Raw genomic sequence first — 15,835 nt, 5'->3', positions numbered from 1 at the left:
TTACTTTTTCCCACCGAGGCTTCTAGACTTCTGATTGGCCAACATTTCTGCACGGTTAGGAATCTAGCGCCACCTGCTGCTTTGGCATGTTCATAGCAGCGTTTTCCTTCATTTCTGCCTTTATGTGTGGACGGGATTATTTTTTAAAATGAAAACGGAAAATCTCCGTTTTCAAAAATACCCGTGTACGTGTGGACGTAGCCTCAGTCTCTGACTGGAAGCGCTAATTCGTCATTCGGCTTTTGTCAGACTAAAGTAACTGTTAAAACTGTTTGAAAAGCTAAGCTATACAACAAGGAGAGATTTAGAATTTCCTTTTAGTTCTCAGTTTATTTGATATTGACAAAAGTTAGTCAATTTTGAGTCCTGCAAAACAAACTAAGATTTATTTTTAGAATTAATATTTTGTTTCTAAGTGGAATTGACAATTTAGTCTGTTTTGTTTGTTCTATTTTGAAACTTAAACGCTTTAGCGGCTGCCTTTTGTGTAGTTTGCAATATTTGCCTTTATTTATCTGAAAAAGTCTCATGTTCCTTAAGTACATCTACCCTGTTGAACTTATTATGGGAAATAAATATTTAAATAAAAACAAGTTGCTGATTATTTCACATTTTACTTGTGAGCAACGGCACATTTAAATCTTACAAATATAGTTATTTGGCTTATATCGTGATAGATATCGTTATCACCTGAAATGAAAAAAACATATCGTGATATGAAAAAATCTCATATCGCCCAGCTCTATATGCAAGTAAAACTATCCATCCATCCATCCATCTTCATCCGCTTTGTCCGGGGCCGGGTCGCGGGGGCAGCAGCCTAAGCAAAGAGGCCCAGACCTCCCTCTCCCCAGCCACCTCCTCCAGCTTATCCGGGGGAATACCAAGGCGTTCCCAGGCCAGCCGAGAGATATAATCTCTCCAGCGTGTCCTGGGTCTGCCCCGGGGCCTCCTCCCGGTGGGACATGCCTGGAACACCTCACCCAGGAGGCGCCCAGGGGGCATCCTTGTCAGATGCCCGAACCACCTCAGCTGGCTCCTTTTGATGTGGAGCAGCAGCTGCTCTACTCTGAGCCCCTCCCGGATGGCCGAACTTCTCACCCTATCTCTAAGGGAGAGGCCAGCCACCCTTCGGAGGAAGCTCATTTCTGCCGCTTGTATCCGCGATCTCGTTCTTTCGGTCACTACCCACAGCTCGTGGCCATAGGTGAGGGTAGGGACGTAGATCGACCGGTAAATTGAGAGCTTCGCTTTTACACTCAGCTCCCTCTTCACCACGACGGACCGGTGCAGCGTCCGCATTACTGCAGCTGCAGCCCCAATCCGTCTGTCGATCTCCGGCTCCCTTCTCCCATCACTCGCGAACAAGACCCCGAGATACTTGAACTCCTCCACTTGGGGCAGGAACTCATCCCCGACCCGGAGTGGGCACTCCACCCTTTTCCGGCTGAGAACCATGGCCTCAGATTTGGAGGTGCTGATCCTCATTCCCGCTGCTTCACACTCGGCTGCGAACCGTTCCAGTGCGAGCTGGAGGCCCTCACCCGATGAAGCCAACAGAACCACATCATCTGCAAAAATCAGAGATGAGATTCTGAGGCCACCAAAGCGAAAGCCCTCCGCCACTTGGCTGCGCCTAGAAATCCTGTCCATAAAAATTATGAACAGAACCGGAGACAAAGGGCAGCCCTGGCGGAGCCCATCACCCACCAGGAACGAGTCCGACTTATTGCCGGCAATGCGAACCAAGCTCTTGCAACGGTTGTATAGGGATCGAATGGCCCGTAGCAATGGGCCAGACACCCCATATTCCCGCAACACCTCCCACAGGACACCCCGAGGGACACGGTCGAATGCCTTCTCCAAGTCCACAAAACACATGTAGACTGGTTGGGCAAACTCCCATGAACCCTCAAGTATCCTGGAGAGGATAAAGAGCTGGTCCAGTGTTCCGCGACCAGGACGAAAACCGCATTGTTCCTCCTGTATCCGAGGTTCGACTAACGGACGAACACTCCTTTCCAGCACCCTGGCATAGACTTTCCCAGGGAGGCTGAGGAGTGTGATCCCCCTGTAGTTGGAACACACCCTCCGGTCCCCTTTCTTAAAGATGGGGACCACCACCCCGGTCTGCCAGTCCACAGGTACTGCCCCTGATCTCCACGCAACATTGCAGAGGCGTGTCAACCAGGACAGCCCTACAACGTCCAGAGCCTTCAGGAACTCGGGGCAGACCTCATCAACACCAGGGGCTCTGCCACCAAGGAGTTGTTTAACTGCCTCAGTGACCTCGCCCCCGGAAATTGGCGGGCCATTCCCCTCATCCCCAGACTCTGCTTCCTCCTCGGAAGACGTGTCAGTGGGATTAAGGAGGTCCTCGAAGTATTCCTTCCACCGCCTGACAATTTTCTCAGTCGACGTCAGCAGCGCTCCGCCAGCACTATACACAGTGCAGGTAGAGCACCGCTTTCCCCTCCTGAGACGTCTGACGGTTTGCCAGAATCTCTTCGAGGCAGTCCGAAAGTCTTTTTCCATGGCCTCTCCGAACTCCTCCCACACCCGAGTTTTTGCTTCAGCCACTGCCCAAGCCGCATTCCGCTTGGCCTGTCGATACCTGTCGGCTGCCTCCGGAGTCCCACAGGCTAACCAAGCCCGATAGGACTCCTTCTTCAGCCTGGTGGCTCCCTTCACCTCTGGTGTCCACCATTTGGTTCGGGGATTACCACCACGGCAGGCACCAACCACCTTGCGGCCGCAGCTCAATGCAGCAGCTTCGGCAATGGAGACGCTGAACATGGTCCATTCGGACTCAATGTCCCCAGTCTCCCTCGGAATGCTGTTGAAGCTCTGCCGGAGGTGTGCGTTGAAGATCTCGCGGACTGGGGCCTCTGCTAGACGTTCCCAGCACACCCTCACTACGCGTTTAGGTGCACCAGGTCTGTCCAGCGTCTTCCCCCGCCACCTGATCCAACTCACCACCAGGTGGTGATCAGTTGACAGCTCAGCCCCTCTCTTTACCCGAGTGTCCAGAACATATGGTCGCAGATCTGCTGATACGATTACAAAATCGATCATCGACCTACGGCCTAGAGCGTCCTGGTGCCACGTGCACTTATGGACACTCTTCTGTTCGAACAGGGTGTTCGTTATGGCCAAACTGTGATTAGCACAGAAGTCCAATAACAGAGCACCGCTCGGGTTCAGATCAGGGAGGCCGTTCCTCCCAATCACGCCCCTCCAGGTCTCGCTGTCGTTACCCACGTGAGCATTGAAGTCTCCCAGCAGGACAACAGAGTCTCCAGGTGGAGCACCCTCCAGCACCCCCCCCCCCCCCCCAGGGACTCTAAGAAGGCTGGGTACTCTGAACTGCCACTCGGCGCATAAGCGCAGATGACAGTCAGGACCCGTTCCCCGACCCTAAGGCGCAGGGAACAAACCCTCTCGTCCACCGGGAAAAACCCCAACGTACCGGCAGCAAGCCGAGGGGATATTAGGATACCCACCCCAGCCCGCCGCCTCTCACCAGGGGCAACTCCAGACTGAGACAGAGTCCAGCCCCTCTCCAGGAGACTGGTTCCAGAGCCCAAGCCATATGTAGAGGTGAGCCCGACTATATCTAGCCGGTACCTCTCAACCTCACGCACTAACTCAGGCTCCTTCCCCACCAGAGAGGTGACGTCCCTATTGCCAGTCTTGGCAGCCGGGGGTCAGTCCTCCAGGGCCTCCGCTCCTGGCCGCCACCCGGCACACAATGCACCCGACCCCTATGGCGCCTCCTGCGGGTGGTGGGCCTGCGGGAGGATGGGCCCATGTCTCCTCTTCGGGCTGTGCCCGGCCGGGCCCCATGGACTAAGGCCCGGCCACCAGACGCTCGCCCTCGGGCACCCTCCCCGGGCCTGGCTCCAGGGCGGGGCCCCGGTAACTAGTGCTGGGCGATATATCGATTTTTTTAAAAATATCGATATATTTTTATACAAGACATAAGCTGTGACAATATCATTTATATCGATATAGTCTATGTTGCGTTATAATTACACTTGTGGAGCCGCTATTTTGCCTCTCTCTCGTCTGGGTTTGTTTGCCCCGCCTCTCACCCTCACTGAACACAAACCCCCTCCCCCATCGCTAAACCTCCAGTTGGCAACAAGATGGACACAGGAGCTAGCGAAGAGGAGCTCGTCGGAAAAAAGAAAACCAATGGCTCAATTATTTGGAGATGGTTCGGGTTCAAAGTGTCAGATGAGCAGCAGAATAATGTATTCTGTAGAGAATGTCGAAAAAGCGTCGCAACGAAAGGTTCGAGCACCACTAATCTTTACCACCATTTACAACTGCGCCATAAAGTGCAGTATGAAGAGTGTGTGAAATTGCGTGCTGTAGCCCAGACCGCAAAGTCTTCCGAGGTTCCTGCCGTGAAACAGACCACCTTACAACACTCATATACTCGTGCTGTGCCATATGATACAAAAAGTGAGAAGTGGGGGGAAATTACTAAAGCAGTGGCCTATCATATTGCTAAAGACATGGTCCCCATCTCAACTGTGGAACAAGAGGGCTTTATACAGCTGCTAAAAACTCTTGACCGAAGATACCAGTTACCTAGCCGGAAATACTTCACCAGAGAAGCACTGCCAAAAATGTATACTGATGTTAGACAGAGTCTCGCTGCCCAGCTCACCAAAGTGTCTCACTTCGCACTGACAACCGACATGTGGTCCAGCAGGACATGCGAGCCATATATGAGTGTGACTATACATTTCATGGAAGACTGGGAACTGAAAACTGCCTGTCTCCAGACCAGCTACTTTCCTCAAGACCACACCGGAGAGCATATAGCTGAAGCCCTGCAGGATGTGCTCAAAACCTGGAAGCTCAACCCGACGGGACTGGTTGCTATAACAACTGACAACGGGGCTAATATTGTCAAGGCGGTTCAACTGAACAAGTGGTCGAGGATCCAGTGTTTTGGTCACAGGCTTCATCTGGCCATTGGTAAGTGCAATACTGAATTTTTTGATTTGGAAAAAAAAACGCTAATAAATGAAAAGTGTATAGAGTCTCTTGTAGAGCTAAACATGCCTATGGACCACAAGACAAATATTTTTATAAGTCATAGCCAGCATATACATCTATCACTTAGAAATCGAAAGTTAGTTGAACAAATAAATAAACTATCCCTATTAAATCCAATAAACGTATTGGGGTGTATTTGTCTTTGTATTAGATTGAGTTGTGACACTAAATGAGGACCACAGCTGAGACAAGACAGGGATACATTTTTAAATACATAGTGAGATTAAAAGGTGTAAAAAAAACGAAAAAAAACATGTTCTAATCATTTGGTGATCTGGTGATTTTACCAAGATAGTTTAACTAGAACCATTTCTAGGTTATACAATACACGACACATTTTGCAAATATTGTTAAGTCTTATGCATCACATTCTATACAACTGAGATGGATGTTAATTTGCCTTTGAGTGATTTGCATCTTAACATAACAATTAAAGTGATTTTAAAAGTTTGTATTTTGTGTGTCACAGGACATGCTATGGATGATGCCCGCATTACCCGGGCTATTTCTCTGTGTAAGAAAGTCGTCAGCAGCTTCTCCTACAGCTGGAGGAAGAGAAGAGAGCTGGCTGAAGTGCAAATACAGCTGGGTCTTCCAAGTCACCAGCTACTCACAGAGGCAACAACTCGCTGGGGATCAAGGCTTCTCATGATAGAGAGAGTTCTGGAGCAGGAAAGAGCACTTTCTAAAGTCCTCTCTGTCGACATGAAAACCAGACCTCTAGTCCCTACTTGGCAGGACATAGAGGTCCTGGAAGCAGTTCAGAAAGCTCTCAAACCCTGTCAGGACTTCACTGATGCACTTTCAGGAGAGAAGTATGTGACCCTGTCCTATGTCAGACCTGTGCTACACCTGTTTAACACTAGTCTCCTGGCACCTGGAGAGGAGGATAGTGAGCTGTGTAAATCCATCAAGACCCGCATTGTGGATTACCTCAACAATAAATATGCAGATCCATCCACCAGTGACCTGTTGGACATGGCTTCTTTTGTGGATCCACGGTTCAGGGCGAAATACATCCCTAGTGAGAAGATTAATGCACTAAAACATAAACTCATCTTGGAGGCAGAGTCTCTGCTCAGCTATCAGGGTACGTGTTTGTCTGAGCTGACTGATCCAGCCGTGCCTGAGTCTGCAGACCAAGAAGAAGCAGCAGTAGGACACACAGCTAAAAAAAAGAGATCACTGGCAAGCTTCTTCCAGCACAGCACAGCCACCAACACTGGTTTCACAAAAAGGGAAGCAATCGAAAATGAATTTTCTAGCTACCTGTTGTCAGTTTGTGTAGAGAGTGATGCTGACCCTCTCAAATGGTGGAAGGAACATGAAGTTGCCTTTCCAGCACTGAGCCTCCTGGCCAAGAAATATCTTTGTGCGCCAGCTACCAGCTCCCCTTCTGAAAGGATTTTTAGTTGCAGTGGAAACATTGTAACCTGCCACAGGGCATCGTTGAAGCCTGATAATGTTGACAGATTAGTTTTCCTGGCACAAAATCTGTAAGCTGTACAGTTGTTGGCCTTGCTTGTTTGTGTTCTTTCTATATTGTTATTGTCATTGGAGATTTGCACAAAGACCCACTGACCAAAGAATGTAATTTTGTTAATTTCATTCAATCTGTTTACATGTTTGGTTTTTTGCACAAAGTACCAGATGATTGTTCAGCAATACACACAAAGAAGCACTTTAGAAAACTTTAATTCAGTGTAAGCACTTTTTAAAGAGCAAGATGCCTTTGTTATTTTAGATCTGCATCTTTTTAGTTTACATTTTACATTTAGTTTACAATTTTTAGCTTTTTGTTATGTATGAAAAGAAAAAAAATGGAGCATTATTATTTAATAAATGCTGACAATTTATTTTTGAAAATTTTTTCGTGTACATCTACAGTTGTATCTTAATAAAAGTTACATGTGTGACATCTGGGACAAGTACCTTTGACCAAGAACTCTCTTTTTGTTCTTACTTTATGGGATTAAAAAAATATTGAGATATATATCTTATATCGCCATCCAGCTAAAAAATATCGAGATATGAATTTTGGTCCATATCGCCCAGCTCTACCGGTAACCCTATCCCGGGCAGGGTAAACTGTTCCCTCGGTGTCCTTTTCATAAGGGTCTTATGAATCGCTCTTTGTCTGGTCCCTCACAACTAAATTAACTAAAAATGAAAAGAAACAAGTGACAGTGAAAGAAAGTAAGAGCCCCATACACACAATGAGGCTGTAACAGGAACATGAACTCTTGGTTATGCAACTCACTTAGCAACCCTCAGCACTACAACTGCGGGTCAAAGTGTAGCACTCTAAAAAGTGTCCCAAATGTGCTTCTGTGTACCTGATGATCGGGCTTTTTCCTGCTGACAAACACAGATATGTCTTCACTGCCATTCATGCAGTATTCATACATGCACCACATATATCTCAGTAATTGGTGCTTCTGACATGTCAGATGTCAGAAGCACTATTATTAAAATATTCTGAGATTAGAATATTTAATTTGAGTGTTTCACTAAATAAACTGTTTCCACTCAGTTACAGATAGTTTGTTTAAAGAGGAGGGGTATGTATGAGTTATTTATGTTTTTTAGCTGCCTGGAAACACGAATATTAATTTAACTCTACGCTATAGTCAGAGAGTCAGAGTAGTGTTGACAAACAGCAGCTTTCAAAACTTATTTCTGCCTGCAGCATTTTATCCCACACAATACTGAAATCTACCTCTGCCTCAAACGGTTAGTTTGGTTGGGTATTTGTGTAACTTTTGTCACTTAAAGGGTTAATCTAGATTAAAATGAACGTGTTAAAACAACAAAGGCACATAGCAGTACAGCAACAGCTCCATGTCTGTGACATCAAATTACTGTTTTCATCAAGAGAGTCTTGCAGCTTTGAGGACAGTAATTTCTTTCTTTGTGTGCTGTTTTCACAAACAAACTTTGTCACATGTCGACACAAAATCAATTTCATAATTTTACAAAAAAGTAATTTCGAGGCATTCAGTGTTTTAAGGTCGAGACTAGAATGTCGCTGGCAAGTGAAACCCAATGACGTGACCAACACTTGTGAGCCAGCGCTTGGCGACGGTGGCGAGGAAGGCAGATACCTCTAACAGAACCAGGCTCAGGGAGGCCCGGGGATGTTCCACAAATAGTGAGGGGTGTGAGGTCTAGGAAAGGCAGGGAAATACACATCAAACTGTTCTGAGATTATATTTGCTGGACTGACAGTTTGTGTCCCTCTATGGTCTAAGAGAACCAGAGACACGAGGGGGAAGAGTGAAAACTTTCATGCTCAGTTTATGGACTCAAGCACTGATTTTGGGCTATACCAAATAAAAATAAGAAATCAAATTTGTAAATCTTGGTCAGGCCACACAAGTCACACTCAGACCCGCCCATTGTTTGCAAACAAGGCGGTGCCGTCAGAAAAGCTCGACATTCCAAAACAGAACTTCTTACATTATTTATGGTGCTACCTCGTTTAAAAATATAACATAATACACTGTGACAGCAGCAAACCTAGATGGCAATCAAACAATGCTCTAACACTCTGTTCATAAAGTAGATTACCAACAGAGGTAAATTCAGATGAAAACACACGTGCACATATTTTGTCAGCACTCAGCATTGAGGCACCAACAGAAACTGGCTGTGTTGGGGAAATGCTTCAGAGGTTTACGTTGAAAGCACTTACTCACTGTCTAACGCCTCTGCACTAGGCCTTTGCAGGAGGGGCCATTAATTGTCACCTGATGTTGTTACACCACTTATGAAATAATAACAACTAATTAAAGCCATGAGATGATAATATTAACAAAGAACTTTACTAGAAGGTCAGTCATTGAGGTTGTGTTTAGTATTTTACAAAAGGCTTTAAAAAGAAAGCTATAAGCAAGTAGAAGCACACTTTGTATATCAGTCAGTTCCTTGGTAAGATTACTATGTGGTGCCGTGTCCTTGAACCAGAAAATTAAAAGTAAACTAACAAAGGTTTAATCAAATCCAACATAATCCGTTTCTTACTTCCTGTCCGTCACCTTGTCTTTTTTCCCCACTAAGATCTTCCTCTTTTTCTTCCTTCCTTCTTCTTTTTTTGTTTTTATATACTCTCTTCCTGTCTACTGATGCAAGTATTCTCCAGGGTAACACATCACAACATAACAACATCACTATGACACAAGACAGAGATGTGAGCTGAAGGGTGGGGGGGAAGTAAAATTCAGAGCAGACACACAGTCCAAAGTGCATCTGCATAGAAGAAAACTGAATGAAAGAGTGAAAAAAGAGAGGAAAAAGTGAACAAACGGTCTTCTCTACATGGCACGCTGGTACAGCAGAGCTAACATGTGCAAGTGAAGCCGACAGAGTTCACTAGCGTTGAACACTGGAGCGCAAGTTGCCACCTCAGGGAATTGCTCAGCATTGCTCAGTCGAGCCACGTTAGCACAGAGAGCCTGGAGACGCTGGAGTCGCAGGGAGCCCGGCTTTGATCGCCTCCCTAAGATCCGAATACGAGGATAAGGGGAATATGCTGGGAGGAGGACCTACAGGGAACACACATGCACCGAGAAAAACCACTTCAAGGTGTACACATGGGCACACACACACTGCACTACTTCAATTGCAATTTTTCCAAACATTTAAAAGACATACTGTACAGTAAGAACTACCCACGCATGCATAGTAATAATCTTCTGCCACTGATTCCCTGCAAAGGTTTTCTCTCCCACTCCCAACCACAAGCAAGCACATGTGTTCTGGAAACGTGTAGAACGCTCGATGCACCCAGACATAGGAGACGCCGATATGAACGAGAGCTCAAAACCAGCAAACCCACCACTGAAAATTAAGTCCGAAGCTGAGTTAAATATGAACGGGGACAGCAAACAGCATTAATGCTACAGGCGCGCTCTCGAGCAGTAATCTGACAGTCAGGCAGACAACACGTATAATGGCCGGATTACGGACTTTCTACCACAGGAGAGCAAAGCGGATCCAAACTGTTGCTGCTCGAGCAGGTTTCAAGAGACCTCATTCAACACCTTGACACAAGCGTTTAGTCTCACTCGCCCCCACACTTTCATTCCTGTCAGAATGTGCTGAATGACGCGTCAACCTCTACTCTTTTTCTTGTCTGTCATGCTTTTAGCCGTGCCAAGAGAGTCGTTTCTTCTTGAAGTTATAATTGCTTGTACAAGCCAAAGTTAAAGTTCACTGGTTGAGGACAGAAACTACGCTACGATCGGACCAAATGTTGGGGTGGCATCTTCCAGAAAAGTGAAAAGCGCCGTGAAAAAAAGGTGAATCCACTCAAACATTTAGAGCTAAACCTCAAATCTCTCTTCATCTATCAGCTTTAAAGGCTATTTTTATTTTTTACTAATACTTTTTTTTTTTAATATGTACTGAAGGAAGCATCCTTTCCCCAGCAGGAGACCAATGAAGGTCACATGAGGTAGTAACAGGGCTTTCACCCAGAAGCCTAAGGTCCAATGCCTGCATTTTCTCTTATTTGAGGAAATATCTTTCAAATAGAGTTCATCTGAGGAAATAAGCACAAATTATGCGTTTTTGCAATAGGGTGCTAATAACAAGGGCCTGAAGATGCAATTTGAAATTGGTTCAGTGCTGAATTATACCTACCTGCATACCTGGATCGGTTCAACTCTTGGGTCAGGTGCCTTTTTTAATGCTTCATATCATCATTCATAGGTCAGTGTTAAGTGGCATAACCTTCTGAAAGCCTCAAGTCCACTTAAAAAAAAAATATAAAAGTGGGCTCCTTGGAAACAAAATATAAAGAAATTAGGGGTGTCTCATTGTACAGGAACTGAATTTATAAAAGACAAAGCTGCAGAAAATGATAAGGAAAATTAGTCTGGCGTAAGGCATCTTATGTAATTGCTCCATCTAAAGAAAAAAAACATGTACCATGGGATACTAGTGCAATACAACATTACATACACTTTATTTGCATGTTTGCTTGAGAGTTGAATAGAAGTGGGTCAAACACAGCTGCTGACAAGAACAGCTATTGGCTGAGAGATAAAGTTTGAGGAGAAAAACATACATATCTTATTATGAAGGCCTGCAGGCAGTATTAAATCTTTTAATTTAACAACTGCTTTGTTCTTGTTTGAAACTATTTTGTATGCTGACTAAGTTTAAGTTGTTTTTGAAAAAAGAAAAAAAAAAGATTCATCCTTACAAATGACTGAAAATCTCACTTTTGAACATAAGGCAGACCTGACGTGCACACCAGAAGTGTGTGCATGTGGCCTGCCCTCAGGGTAGTGTTTAACCAAAGAAAACACATCAAAAATAATTGTGCACATATTAGGCATTATCTGTCCTGCACCAAATACTTTACCATCCCTCTTTTGACACTGTGCTCAACTTTAAGAAGATAATAGTTATTATGGGGTTCACAGCGTGACCTTAGGAAGTCACCAGCATACGTCAGGAAGCACTACGCCCGTGGCAGGTTCCTGCTGGCAGCACAGGTGCTCATACGCTCACTTAACACACACTGAACACACACACACATACACACATACACACATGCTGATGCACAGACATTTGGCCGGGACACTGCAGATACATCCTCCTAGCCACACTGATAAGCCTAACCACACACAAAAAGATGCACACACATAAAAAGTACAGGTGCTCACACTGCCCCACCAGCTGTCCCTGACCAAGTGACCAAGACAGAGAGGACAAAGGAACAGAGAGACTACAAGAAAGAGAACTGAGCAGATGCCAACACTGACAGGTGTGTGTACTATATGTGTGTGTGAGAGATGTGTGAGTGAGCGCGTGCATGCGTGCGGGACAGATCATGGCTCGCTTCCAACATGCTGCACTGCCCTTAACCCAAATAAGGTCCAGTTATCTTTGTTTAACCTTGACTGCAAGTGACGTGTGTATTTTTAGCTTGCATTATGTGCGTCCACACCTGCAAACTCATCAAAAACACAGGCCCGGGGAAAAGCCATAAAAAAACACACTCCCTCCTTTAGGAGCTTAAATATGGAGCTCGACATCAACAGTAATGTGACATTTCAAGTCAGCGCAGTTGCTTCTTGAGGCTTTATGTCACTGTTGAGTTATGTTTGTCTTGTGACACATCATAAAAGACTGCTCCCGCTCACTCCTACAACAGAGCGACAGTCAATTATATAACCAAGGTCAAAGGGTCAGAGTACCTAACCCTGTGTTGGCCACACCCTGCTGCCTCTTAGCAAGCCATAGTGAGACAAGGTGTCAATACTTGGATGTCCAGTGCTGCTCTCCAGGCTCCAGGGGCTTAGCTCAAACATGCCTTAGTGTGAAATCTCCTCAGCCCTGCAGTTACACACTGTTGAAAACTCTAATAGTATCAATTAATCAAATTAAAATACATGAATTGTTTTGTTTTCTTTAGTTTTCTTAATCCCATGGAGAGCACCTTCAAGGACGAAGGTGGACAAACGTTTGGTTTAAAGTCCAACATGTTCTTGTAAATTAACTGCATACTGCCAGGTCCTTAATTCCTCTTTCACTGTGCGCACTTTTCTGGAACAGGAACTTATGGATCAAATACTTCCACAGAGTGAGGACTAAATACGGCACTATTTTTTAAAAGAGGTCAGCTATTAAAATGGTGTATGGCCTTTTGCTATCAATGTATATATCACAAATACTTCACAGGCAAGAGAGGCATGTAGGAGCTTGTAGTCCAGCTACAGACAGCATTATATTGTGGTCTTGTAAAGTATAACAGTACAGTTGCTTGTGGCAGCTTGTTACACTGGGCGTTAGTCACAGGGATGGGCACCATGGGGCTACAAACTGCTACAAGGTCATGCTGAGATTACATAGTTGGAGGGGCCAAAAATTTAATGTGCACTCACTCAAACGCACACACCCCTTAGGGATTTGTATTTAGCTGTTAATGGCCCCAGTTAAATAAGTAAGGAAGCGCTTTAGATAATATATAAATGGTGAATTTTCTTATCACATCTGTTTGGCAAGGTTTTTTGTTTTTAAGTACGAAGGCGTAGGCTTGCTAGGACATCCTTAACATTTACATTATTTCTGTAGCTACTGTATTTAGCTGTATTCTGTCAGTACTTTTACAGTGCATTAACATCTCACAAAATAAAACAGTGAATCACTGCCAGCACTGCACTCGAAAGTTTAAATGAGGGCAGGTTTTAGTAGTGACTGCTTCTGCCTTTCTGTGCAGAAAAAAAATGCATGCATTAGAAAAAATAAACACACACACACACACACACACACACACACACACACAGGGTTGTCTGAGGTCAGGGAATTCTAAGTGCATTCCCCCCTTGACACATACTGTACGTCTCTTTCATACACACACACACACACACACACACACACGCGCACACCACGAGTGCTGTACAAACACAGAGACAGACACACACACACTTACTCAGAGGAGCGCCCCGAGTGTCTATACATGATTAAAAGACTGAAAGTGGGGCAGGCGCACAGTTCTTCTTCTCTGTGAAATTACTGCAGTTCCTTTTAGCCCACCTCAGCACACACACACACACACACAGCCACTCAAATGCACACATACTTAGATCTAGCCCTGTGTCCATTATATGTGCATAAATACAGCACAAGATAACAGGTCCATAAGTTGGCTTAATAATTGGGTGATACCTGCCATGAAGGAGAGTACAGGAGCCAACCACTTACTCGTGCTGGCAGAACAAAAAATGACTGAAATGCTGTTTACTTGGTGCTTTGCATAATTATGCTATAACAGCACATCCAGAACACCCCAAATATTAAAAATAAAGCGCCCTATTGCTTCAGTGGGTGTCCACTAACTGTTGAAAGATACATTCACACAGATGAGACATGAGGGTGATATGTGATATATGTCAGCTTTTAATGTAAACTAGCTGATTATGAATTCAAACTGCTTTTGCCATGTAGTACTGCATATTTTAAGAACAGCTTACCCTGAGCTTTTTACGCGAGCACAAATTAAAGGATCAATTTAAAGGATTAAGAATATCCAGGGGGGATTGAAAGGCATCATTAAAAGTATCCATTATTTATTATTATTATTACAATAAATTCTGCAGTCATAATGCTCGCCTTGCTATAGAATTGCAAAATGCTTCTATCTGAGATATTACTTCGAAAATAGCACAGTATTTATTTATTTTTTTGCTTCTTTTTTTGTTTTGCTTGGGGTTTTTTTCTTTCTTGCTTCTATCACTATGCTATTCTGTGCAAGACCAGGATTTCTTAAACCTTTCACTGCACCTCCAGTGTTAAAAGATGATCTGGTCCATTGATTTGTGATCTTGGAACTTTTCACAGAAAAGTTGCAGATCTGCAAATACTGGAACCACTAAAAATAGCTCTCAGGGAATTCAGATGCCAGTTACCTCTTGCAGGACTTTGAACAGCAAACACATCTGTTCAAAGGACAGATGTTTTACAGATTACATTATTACAGAAATGCTTAATTTTCTGTATTTCATGTTATATAAATATATGTTTGCTTTACATGTTTGTTTTTTTGTTAAACAATCGATTCCAAATGTCAGTTATTACAATTACCATTCATTTGTTTTGGAGCAGCACGATTCATTTACCTTCAGCCTTTGCGCAGCACCTAAAACAAACCTTTGCAATCCTTAATTAAACTTCAGGTAGTCAGACACAGACGTGCGCTATTTTTGGCAGATCCACCTCATTCTGAGTCACGCACAAATGTTGGAAATCTGTCATGAATCATTCTACTTTGGAACAAAAAAAACTAAAATGGCTTTCAGTTACATGTCTGTACAAGAGGTGCCAATGACATACTGTGGTACCCTGAATTTAAAATTCAAATTTGCATGATTTTCCAAATGCTAAGTTCCACATTAGAGACTAATAAGAATAAAAGAAATCATGAGAAACGCATCAGGGTTTCTTGTTTATCAGCTTTACAGAGAAAAATGCTTTAGAGACGCATCATACTTCACAGTTTATCCCAAAATGATGTATTGAACATATGCTTTCAGGTATGAAGCAATTGATCTGGGCTATGCTTGGTAGAGGTATAATGCCAGTTACAAATCTCTCAACATGTGCACACCGTGCACAAAATACACAAACTGATCCGAGGCTTTTTCCATCTTGCGGGGCTTACAAACAGAAACCCATTTAAATGAGTGCAGGACACAAGCTTACTACTTTTACGAGGCATTATGAAACTGTGCCTCAGTTTTAGAAGATTAGAAGTAAACAACAACAATAAAACCCTACAAATCTCTTTTCCAAAGCTGGAGCATACGGGACCGAGTAGTATTACTATTGGTCCACTCCGATCATGTGCTGCACTTGGCAAACGCACTTAGGGCCGAGAAAGACCTGTGCAAAAAGTTCAAACAGAAACCTGCAAATCCAGCAGCTTCTTAGCAGCCTTGTGCAATTTTCCTGAGAATTAGATCATAGGCTGGGAGAGGGGACTGGATTTTTCTGTGTTGTGATTTTGGGAAATGAAAGTACACGTTTGAAACTTGAACCTTTTGAAGTTGTGGATGTGTCCAGTTTTACATTGATCACTCAGGAACTGTTGATGCAACATCACTTCCAAGAGAAACTGATAAAATACAGATAGCTTTTGGGTCATACTGATAAGGCCTGGACTTGCAGGTCAGCAGATAGGAAGTCAAACATACTCATACTGGCACTTTGTGTTAAAACACACATTCAAGCACACATGCTGCACAGTTAGAAG

General features: G+C 44.2%; 2 protein-coding genes across 2 annotated transcripts in view; one reads left to right on the top strand and one right to left on the bottom strand.

The window, feature by feature from the left end:
• Positions 1-15,835, bottom strand: part of atxn1a (ataxin 1a) — a 114,819-nt gene that overhangs the window by 84,202 nt on the left and 14,782 nt on the right. The window lies entirely within an intron of this gene.
• Positions 4,149-6,573, top strand: LOC309698312 (E3 SUMO-protein ligase ZBED1-like; the record flags this gene model as incomplete). The annotated part of the gene is made up of 2 exons (XM_082520641.1): positions 4,149-4,992; positions 5,543-6,573. The coding sequence occupies 2 exons, from the start codon at positions 4,149-4,151 to the stop codon at positions 6,571-6,573; spliced, it is 1,875 nt and encodes a 624-aa protein (XP_082376767.1).

Source organism: Aulonocara stuartgranti, assembly GCF_965226115.1.
Source record: "Aulonocara stuartgranti genome assembly, chromosome: 22".
NCBI lineage: Eukaryota > Metazoa > Chordata > Actinopteri > Cichliformes > Cichlidae > Aulonocara > Aulonocara stuartgranti.
Note: the sequence above shows the minus strand (reverse complement) of the source record. Positions and strands in the feature narration are given on the sequence as shown.